The following is an 11,309-nucleotide window of genomic DNA, read 5'->3' as shown; positions in this document are numbered from 1 at the left end:
AATTTTCTTTCTGTTTTAGCTCTTCCTAGTTTAGGTATCAGCATCATATTTGTATCACAAAAGGAGTTTAGTAGGACTCCTCTGCCTATTTTCCCAAATAGTTTATATTGTATTGGAATTAATTGTTCTTTAATGTTTGGTAGAATTCACTTGTGAACCCATCTGGTCCTGGGGATTTTTTCTTAAGAAGTTCATTTATGACTTGTTCAATTTCTTTTTCTATGATGGAGTTATTTAGGCATTCTATTTCCTGATCTGGGTAATTTATGTTTTTGTAACATTCATCAATTTTACTCAGATTGTCAGAATTATTGACATATAATTGGGCAAAATATTTCCTAATGATTGGTTAATTTCTTCTTCATTGGTAGTGATTTCACCCTTTTCATTTTTATACCATTCTTAGTATTTTTAAGAAATGAATAAGCATGACATCTTGTTTATTCTGTGTTAGGAAAAAAGCTAAGTGAAGAATTTTATTTACAAGTCTAGTGCAAATAACTTTTAAAAAAATTTGGCACACTCAATTTTATTTTACTGGGAACAGTACCAAGACATATGAACATTTCAAGAAAAACATCTTTTTTTTCTGTCATACAGGAGTATGATGCATTTCTCAAAATTACATTTCTCAATGCACAGAATATTAATTTTGATTTTTTATTAGTTAGACTTCAGAAATTTAGACTACATAACGAAGTATATAGCAACCATACATAAACAATTCAACAAAAACAAGACATTGCTGACCTTTGCTTTGTATCTGGATAAAACTAGCACATGTCAACATTTGGAAAATAACTAAAAAATGGAGTGTGTAAGATATGCCAAGAGGTGACTGAAAGTCAAACCAGCAATGTCTGCGTAATGAGATTGAGAATAAAATATTTCACATTGGGGGTTAGGGAAATGGATTTTGTTCAATGCTATTATATTTTTGCTAACACAAAAAGGACAACAGTTTAAGTTCCTAGTCAAACCCTTCAAAAAGGCAGAGAGAGAGACCTGAAGCTCAGTTAAAGCCACCAACATTATAAGCAAATGCTGTACAGAAAAGTTCTTTTCTAATTGTTCCCCATTTAATATTTTCCACATATCAAACTAGGTCCCCTTGGGTATTCCCACAGTACTCCCCTTCTCCCCAAATAATGTGTTTCTGAGCATTCTATTTTTCTCAGCCCTGTTAACTATATTGTGATAACATGTTCATATGAAACATGCATAAACGGCTGGATATGCATGAATAATGCTTGCTGAAAATGGTAGTTAAGAGATAATGTAGTGCCAAGTCAATGATTATAGAGGTGATTTAGCTTTGAGTGGCAATAGCAATCATGATTTCTTTTAGTCTGCATGTGCAGTACTCCTGGCAGATTTGTTTCTTTGTTTGTTTATTGCTTCTATCATAATCACAAACAGTGGTAGACAGGAGAAGGAATTAAATAAAGATGTCCATGTGGAGTCTTGTGGCTCTATTACTCTGTAACATGAACAACCTTCACTACTACTATAGTTAGAGCTTACAGAGGAAATCATGGCCAATCTCACTGCTCATCACCAGCCAGGAAATGTAAGGCTTTCTTTTGGTTCTTAGAACTCTGGTGGCTCTGAGGACCTTGGAGGAAATTATACCAAGTCCCAGTGTCCCTTGTAGACTCCTCTTTGTCCTATATTCCAGCAATATGGGCAAGTTGGTCCTGAAATATCCTCTTCCTGTTGTTTCTTTCTTAAACAGTTATTCCTTTCCAGGGCCTATTTTCTAATTACAGCTCTTATTACCATTGAGATGGAGAGATTTAGGGAATCCTTAAAATAAATATTCAACAAAATCCAAAAGAATCATGCAGTGGTTAACTTTTACTCGAGTACATGGTATATTTTTCCATATATATATTACCTATGAAAGCAAAATGGTACTTTGTAGACAATTCAAATTCTTTCCAAATGCATGAGCATGGTACACATGCCATTTTACCAGAACAATATGGCAGGCAATTCAATCCAGAACAAGCTAACCAATGAAAACCGCAAGCACAAAGAAGATGATGTCCTATGACTATGGGCCTAGTTTACTCCCAATTTGGAACATGCCCCAAGCCACACATAGGTAAATGCAACATCCACCTCATGTCTTTATTTCACTTTCAGCTTTTCATTAGCACTAATAGAAGAAATGACTGAATTGTACCTGAGAGAGGTTTTCCTGATAACAGTGTCACAGAATCTTTCTCTCATATTGTGATACTATAGGGTCACCCCATTACACTTTACTATAATTTTAGAGTCTAGATGTGCATCATAAATAACCCTGATAAGCTATTTTGGCGTGGGGTAAAATAGCTAAATTTTGGTCACAACTGCCACTGAAGAAGGTTCAGATACATTCACTGCTTAGAATATTGTATGGTACTGTATTTTGTGATCCGACTTCGAGTTGTACTAGGGGAGGCTGATCCAATAGTCTGGCTAAAATGATCAGAATTCCTCACATGGCCAAGTGTAGAACTGCCACTCAGGCCACTGCTGTTCAGACCTATGCTACTCAATCCACCTCCCCCACTTCCCAGGCTGCTCATTTCAATGCCACCCCCACTTATGCCAGATCCACTCAATCCTATTCCACCTCCACTCATGCTAACACCTCCCCCACTCATGGTAATAGCACCTCTACTCACATTGCTGCCAACCACACCACTAACACTACCACCACTGATTCCAGTGACCCCAGCACCAGAAACAACTCTCTCTGTAACAACTACATTATGGGCACTGGATAAATCAGGATGAATACTTAGATTGCCCACCAGGCCAGAAGTTGGTCTAATTACTCTTTCAGTCACTACCACATTTGATGTATCTCTGGGGTCAGGGATACTCAAGGAGGTAGGTAGTCTTGAATTTGGGGCAATTACCCTCTCTGTCACTACAACATTGGACCCTTCTCTGAAATCAGTTAGATCTAACATTCCCTGGAGATCTGAGCCAGAGATGGGTCCTACCACCCTCTCTGTTACCACAACATTTGAGCCATGCCGAGGATCATGGATATGTACTGGGGGCTGCAGAGACCCAGTGGTGGTATATGACTCAGTCACTGTAACATTTCCATAGCCCAGAGGATCAGGTATAGGCATAGGATGCTGAACGCCAGGCCCAGAGGGATAGGTGCTCTCAGAAACCACTGTGGTGGTACCAAAATGTGGAGACATTGGTGGGTGTCCAAAAGAAACATCATTACCCTGGGGAGGACAAGTGGGTTCGGTGTTCTCTGGTGGCCAAGTGTGATCAACATCTGGATAAGAATCAATCTCTTTTCCCAGGCTAATATCTGCCAATTTCTTAAATTTCGGCCCCAAAATGTCTAAATAGCTGTCATCCTCATCTTCTCCGATGAAACTACAACAGCCAATAGAGCCAGCAGAGGAGCCGACCCCTTCAATATCATAGATAAGTAAACAATCATTTGATGGTCTACTTTCATCTTCATCAGCATAGGCAAATGCTTTCTAAATTTGTAAAAAAAAAATGTAAAAGTTATGCATACATTTTAACATGTTAAAAATTTCTTTTTCGTCTTTATTAATTTCTTAATGAAAGAAACTATGAATAAGAATATTTAAAAAAATCTGTCAGATCTAATTTTGGAGATGTCTTTTTTCTGTTCCTCCTTTTAGGCCTTTTTCCTTCACCTCCTCCATCTCGTTATTTCAAAAGCATATGTTATAAGCAAAGCCCTGTACTCAGGTTGATTCAAAGATAAAATTGGACCTTAAATCTGTCCTTAAAGAGTATGCAATCTAGCAGCAGAGACTTGGCATCTATACAAATAACCAAAATCCAAAATGAATACAATAAGTATATGAGGAGTATAGTTCTTTAAGAGTTCTGGGGTTCATAAAACATATCTGATGAGGGGATATCATAGGATCATAGATTCAGAACTTAGAAAAAACCTTGGAGGTCATTTAATCTAACTCTTTTATTTTATAGAGGAGGAAACTGAGGCCCAAAGGTTTAACTGACTGGTCCAGGGTCACAAAGGTAGAGACAGACAGGAGATAAAACCCTTGACTTCAAATGCTATGTCCATTCTATTGCACCAAACATTGAATAAGTGACATGCATGAGGAAGTTACTCCCAACAATTTGGTTGGTAATAATTTGTAATCACTAATTCACTGACACCTAGTATTGATGGTGTACTCCCCACAGTCTGTGAGAAATTAGTGACAACCTTATGGTCTAATCATCAGAGACTTATGGTCTAATGGTCAGTTTCCATATAGCTCAATTTAGATAGAATGCATTATGAGAATACAGATTGCATAGCTTGTCTTCACATGTGTACTTGCATCAGTTCTCTGAAAATTTGGAAGAAGATACTTAAAGCTGATGTCGTTCTTTGTGCATCTCCATGTATATGATGCCTCTCATCATACTAATAACCTTGAAGGAAGAAAATGGAGCTCATCTTGGTTTGTCTGTGTCTAACTTTCAGGTGGAATTATGTCAAGAGGCCAGGAACATTTATCCAAAATATTGGATCCAGGGGCAGCTAGGTGGTGCAGTGAGGGGCAGCTAGGTGGCGCGGTGATAGAGCACTGACTCTGGAGTCAGGAGGACCTGAGTTCAAATCTGGCCTCAGACCACACACTCGACACTTACTAGCTGTGTGACCCTGGGCAAGTCGTTTAACCCCAATTGCCTAAAAAAAAGAAAAGAAAAGGAAAAAACCAAACAAACAAAATATTGGATCCAAAAAGATTGGAAGAATTTGACTCTGGTTGATGCCATTCTTCATATGAAGAATTAAGAGACCCATAGACCCTCTGCTAAGTGAAAGAGCCTACAGGCAAAATACATGCTCGCTCTTATGTGCTGTTTATATTAGCGTACTCTCTATTTCTAGGATGAGGAACAAAATCTATACACTTTGTATAGTAGCTAGCAAGATACCATATTTAGCAGCTAACAACAACAATGATGATGATGAAAACAACAACAACACAACAACACATTTTAATAGAGGTTGGTAGTAAAGTGGATAGAACGCTGGACCTGGAGTCAGGAAGATCTGAGTTCAAATCAGCCTTAGAAACTTGCTAATTTTGTGACCCTGGGTAAGTCACCTAACCAAGTCTTACATAGTCTTAAAAAAAATCTATCCTTAAAAAAATGCTATCCTTTCAAACTATCATTTTATGTCTCTTTTCTCTTTCTCAGACATACTCCTGCAAAAATTTGTCTATAGATGTTACCTCTGTTTCTTTGTTACTCGCTTCTTCCTTTGAAGTCTCACATTTGACTTCCTGACTGAACCAAAGCTATCTACTCTGCCCCAATTACAAATCATCTCCTCATTGTCTAGTCTGATGGATTTTTCTCTAGCCTTCATCATTTCTGACCTCTCTGCAGAATTTAACACTGTTAATCCCTTTCTCTTTTTAGATATTCTAGCTATTCCCTGGGTTATTATGACATTGTTCTCCCTGGTTTTCCTACTCCTCCTCAGTCATCTTTGCTAGCTCATCATTCACATCATGGTACTTAACTCTAGGTGTATTCCAGGCTCTGCTCTGGCCCCTCTTCTCTTTTTGTCTCTATACTCTCTCACTTGGTGGTTTCATTAGCTTCCATGATTTGAATTATTATTTCTATGCAGGTGACTCCAAGACCTACATATCAAGTCCAAGTCTCTTTCCAGCTCCATTTTGTATATCACCAACTAACGTATATTTAATAGTGCTGGTCTGAGACATTTCAAATTCAACATATCTAAACCAGAAACTTCTCTCACACCTATCGTGTTACCAAACTTCATCCCACCTATTCAACCAGCAGCTGAATCTTGTCATTTCTACTTTCACAGTATTTTGCATCTATACTCTTCTCACTGTTCAAAGAGTCAACACCCCAGGTCAGGCTTATATCACCTTTCACTTGGAATATTGCAATGGCCTCCTAATTCATCTCTCTACTTCAAGTCTATCTTCATCCTATGGCCTCTTCCAGCTGCCAAAATGCAGTTCTGATCATATGGCTACTCTACTCACTAAACTGCAGTAACTCCCAATTGCCTCTGCGATCAAATATAAACTCCTCTGTTTGTTTTTTAAAGCCCCTCATAACCTGGATCCAAACTATTTTTACAGCTCTATTATATAACTCCTCTTCCTACATTCTACATTCCTGATAAGGTGGCCTTCACTCTGTCCTTCACCCGTGGCAGTCCATCTTTCACTTCCATGCCTTTTAACTAGCTGTCCTCCTTGCCTATAATACACTCCCTCCTCACCTCTGCCTCATAGAATTCCTCACTTCCTTCAAGACAGTTTAGGTATCATTTTCTTCATGAAGTCTTTCCTCATTTACCTAATTCTGATGTTCCCTCTCCATAACTACCTAGAATTTAAATTGCCTTGTATTTATTTATTCTGTAAATACCTATGTATGCACATGTGTATTTTCTGATGGATTCAAGCCTCTTAAAAGCATGGAGTGTTTTTTTTTTTTGCCTTTGTCTCTCCAGAGCTTAGCACAGTGCCTGGCATAATTGGTGCTTAGCAAATGTTTGTTATTGATTAATTGATTGATATATTTCCAAAAGGCATCAGAACTTGATATTGTGAAATCATTGCTACCTAAATATACTTCTGTTTGGAGATGGCCAAGTCAAGTGATATCACTCTAGGCTTTGGCATTCCTCAATGGTTTCCCCCTGGGTAGCTGAGTGTACTCTGGAGGGTTTGAGAACGCCCTCTAGGGAGTCTGGCTGTCCTAATGCCACCCTCCCACCACACTCATGTTATTCACTTCTCCATTTCATAAAGCAGTATAGTAATATCAGAGCTGAATGGAATAGGAGATCATATATTGTTGAAATATTATTTATATTCTTAGGCTGATAGAATCATAAATAATGCAGAAGTTGCTGTTACATTCATTACCTGGCAGAAGTAGCTTTCCATGAAGTTCATATTCAGGCCTCCTTCTCTACATTCTCTCATGGAATTCCTTCTTAATGTCCCAGAGTATCCTGTACATACTTCAGGGACTGCAGATGCTTTCACTCCATTTGATAATTCAAATCTTGATGTTCCCATTCCTCCTTCTCCTACGTCTCTCATCTCTCTTTCTCCATATTCATTTGTATAAACTCCTAAAAAGATCATTAATTTAAATGTTTAGGACTCCAAAGAAGTTTACTGAAATATTTTGTTTATCTAGATAGGCACAACACATTCATGAGTATTTAAAAACATAACATACACACTCAGTTGGGTATAGAAATCTCTCTAACCCTACAGAAAAGTAGGAGGGGAAGGGAATAAGAGAAGGATGGGGAGGGGGCTGATAGAAAGGAAGGAGGATTGGGAGAGGCAGTGGTCAGAAGCAAAACGCTTCTGAGGAAGAACAGGGTGAAAGGAGAGAGAGGGAGAAGGATAAACAGGGGGAAAAAGATGTTAAAATTGTTTTTACATGTAATTGGGACAAATTGGGACATGTAATTGGAAAAAAAATTAAATATGTAAAAAACACTTGAAATAGCTTTTGTGCCCCAGAAAGTTGTTGAGATGCTGGAGACCCATTGATTATTTGAGACTATTAGAGTTCATGGTCCTGAGTGTGATGGGGTAAGGCCATAGGATAGTGGATGAGAAGGGAGAGGCAGGAAATGGTAGGTCTGCATGAGTAAATGGTAAGTACCAGCCACTTGCAGAAGAAACAAGTCTGCTCTCCTAAGAGAACTAGGATCGTATTGCTCAAAGTATACTTGAAGTGCTCAGCACTTAGAGTTTTCTGTCCAACACTCAAGTTCTCCATAATTCTGTTAAGGTTCAGAGTTCAATGGAGAATAATATAAAAAAAATTACATGCTTGGAGAAGAATGGAAGAAACCATACTTATTTAGCTTGAAGAAACAAAATGGTATGACTATTTGAATACATATGAAAGGTTTTTTATGTTTATAGTGAATGATAACAAGCTAATCCATATCTCTAATAAGGACATATAAGATGTAAGTGGTTTAAATTATAATTCATATGATTCTTTGGCTGTATCTCAAGATCTTGTTTATTCTCCTGCCTTAAGACAAACCTATATTTAAATGATTCTTCTTATATTTAATGACTCGCCAAGAAACAATTCCTTGTCTTCCCTGTCAGGGAAGGGAAAAATGTCTGTTGTACATCCCAGTTCAATTAAGCTGGTTGAAATGCTTCCATAATGTTCAATCTTCTATATTTATTCTTAAGTAGCAACTTTGAGATCAACATGTCTATTGATGTTAAAAGGAACCTTATTTCTCAGGCTATCACATGTGTTTAGTGGTATCATGATGAAAAGGCAGAGATTCAAGTCCCACAAATGAGCATTGTCACTGAATTAAAGTTAAACTTTAATAATTTTTGAATTATTTAATTATTTAAATTATTTCATTATTATATATAAATTATTATTATAATAAAATACAATACAATAAATATAATAATAAAAATTATTATAATATATAATTATATATAAATTATTTAAATTATTTTATTAAATTAAAATTTAATGTTATGTTCCTGCCCATCTCAAAGAAATTAATATCAATCAGATAATCTGTAAAGTTCTATATTCCTCCTCTTCCTCCTAATAATAATAATAATAATAATAATAATAACATTTATATAGCACCACTTTATGGTTTGCAAAGCACTTTATTTATGCTGTCACACTTTGATTCTCATAACAACCATGTGAGGTAGGTGCTCTATTTTCCCCCATTTTACAGATGAAAAAAGTAAGGAAAAGAACAGTTAAATGACTTGGCCAGCTAATAAATGTCCAAATCAGGATTTGAACTCAGGTTTTCCTGTTTCCACATCTAGCACTCTATGCACTATGCCATCTGTACTCTATGGCTATGATATCAAAATGTTAAGTATAAACCTCAAATACCATGGTCTTCAAAGAATTAACATTATGGGTGATCCAAAGGGCAATGTATGAGGTGTGGTAGGCATGAGTAGGCTACAGAACATTACCAAGATAGGTTTTCACAGGAGAAGCAATGTAATTGGTGTCATCAGGGACATGCGTGAGAAGAAAAGGAGTTGACTTGTTTAAGGAGTGAGAATATGGAATAACTGATAGGTCACGTGCATACTCCACTGTTAATCCCACTCAACGCCGAGAATGGAGAATAAAAGAATAACTCCAGCACTCTAGATGGGCCCCTAAAGAGCATTTAAGTGAGGACATGGACAAAAGTGATGCAGGACAAGCAGGCATGGATGTGGTATGATCTTCACCATTGGAAGGAGTAACCCAGGAATGTGCTGGAGGCAGCTCAAACCAGCTCAAGGAAACAGATTTAAAAATTTTCATTGTTAGCATTTGCACTTTGGAAATCAACAAATGCTAGAAATCAGGGCTTGATTTATTATTTTATTGATTGGCTATACTGAAAGTATAATGTGAAAGTGGTTGAGAAAATGTTAAGAATGCATATTAAACTTTCACTTGTTTTGTGCATATGCCCCACCTCCCACCCCCAGTCGGTTGTTCCACATTTACCAGAATACTCCTGAAGCCCCAGCGCTGAGATCACAGAACCATAGAAGTATGAAAGAATACAACTAGAAATAGTTTCTCCAGAAACTTATGATGTACAAATGAGAAATCTTAAAAGTAAAGGTTACTAAAATTTTTAAATGAAAGTGTAATTTGCCCTTGACAATTTTATATATATGTATATATTATATATACATATACATATATATATAAAGATTTTTTCTCACCATTTTAAGTATATAATAGGAAATAAATTTGTATTCCACTTACCAGCTGTGTCAATACATTCATTCATATTCCCAGTAGCATCTATCACTGGTATAACTGGCACACAGATGTTGTTTATATCCTAAAGAAAGGAAACCATTATTTCTTCCCTTTGGCAATAAACAAAAAAATGGCATTTTCCATTATATATATTTCATATTCTTTGTTTTTTTTCCCTCTCTCTATTTCCTTCGGATCTCTTAGGTGTGCTTTTTTTGTGATTAGATTTGCAACTTCATTTGATGTCAGGAACTTCCTGTGAGGAAACTCCCTCTACCAGTGCAGATGAGCCCCAGCCATGCAACTTCAAAATCTTAGAGTCTTAGAGAGCTATCTGATCCACCGAAAAGGATAAATGACTTGCCCAGATCACACACCCATCATGTATCACAGGGAGGCAGTGTTGAACCCAAGTCTTCCTAATGCAGGAGCCAGCTCTTTTTACACTACATCACTCTCATATTTTATAAATATGTATATATCTTATTGAAATACATAAAAAGTTTTGAGATCTACTTTTCTTTACTCTCATTCAGGAAGTTTTTACTGATTAGATGAATCGCATTTTGATAATCCTTTTACTTGGCTTGTGGCATTTCATCTATATTAATTTTGTTTGTATTAAAATGATAGGTTTTAAATAATTTTCCAGTTTGGATATGTTCCATCTCTCCAATTACATTGTTAGTTTCTTGAAGCAATGGGATATTTCTTCTATTTATTTTGCTTTTCTTCTCTTATTCCTATTCCTACCCCTTGCCAAAACCTAACAGGAAAGTTTGTGCCCAGTAAACGTGGACTGCTGCATTTCTGACCTCTTAATTAATTTGTTTAGAACTCAGGTTTTAACTGGATTGCAAAGGACATTTCCACAAGATCAATACTTACATCAGGTTGGGGTCCCTCTACTGCCCAGGAATGGATTGCACCTTCTGTACACTCTGGAACAGGCTCAAAGCCTCCTCCCACACCACTGGCACCCCCACAGTCACATGCTATCAACAAAAATGGAACCACTGGCAAAGAGAAGTAGAAATAGATTGCAATTAGCAATAGATCTATGTTTTCATGGAAATAGTTTTTTTTAAAATTAAATTATATTTAGTTAACTGAAAAAACTCCATGCTCAACACATTTTGTTTTAAAGTTGCTATAAAAGATGAGAAAAACAACTTTAAAATATTTCAAACACTGTAATCAATTTAAGCTTCTGTCATTGACTGCACTCAATTATACTATACTACAGAGTGGCCACAGACAGGCCACTTCTGTCATCAATTCATACCCTTCTTTAGAACTTAAGATGATTTCCTTTAGTTGGCCTCATCAAGTCCAAAGCCTTGGGCTTCGAGGTCTATGATAATTTTGCACCTATCTATCTGTCTCCATCCTTGTGTCCCATTCCTCTTTAAACCCTGCACTTCATTTCAGTCAGTCCAGTCTTCTCATCATCTTTCGAATATGCCATGATCATTCCTACC

General features: G+C 36.8%; 1 protein-coding gene across 1 annotated transcript in view; it reads right to left on the bottom strand.

Annotated features, from left to right (window-relative positions):
• Positions 1-498: 498 nt before the first annotated feature.
• LOC114053828 (desmoglein-1-like) overlaps positions 499-11,309 on the bottom strand; it is a 42,197-nt gene continuing 31,386 nt past the window's right edge. The window contains exons 12-15 of the mRNA XM_027876947.1: positions 10,717-10,844; positions 9,832-9,910; positions 6,948-7,159; positions 499-3,506 (exon numbers count right to left, since the gene is read on the bottom strand). Of these exons, the coding sequence (XP_027732748.1) occupies positions 2,385-3,506; positions 6,948-7,159; positions 9,832-9,910; positions 10,717-10,844 (1,541 nt within the window). The 3' untranslated portion in view covers positions 499-2,384. The remainder of the gene's footprint in view (positions 3,507-6,947; positions 7,160-9,831; positions 9,911-10,716; positions 10,845-11,309) is intronic.

This window comes from Vombatus ursinus, unplaced genomic scaffold (assembly GCF_900497805.2).
Source record: "Vombatus ursinus unplaced genomic scaffold, bare-nosed wombat genome assembly UNPS02014812.1, whole genome shotgun sequence".
Taxonomy (NCBI): domain Eukaryota; kingdom Metazoa; phylum Chordata; class Mammalia; order Diprotodontia; family Vombatidae; genus Vombatus; species Vombatus ursinus.
Note: the sequence above shows the minus strand (reverse complement) of the source record. Positions and strands in the feature narration are given on the sequence as shown.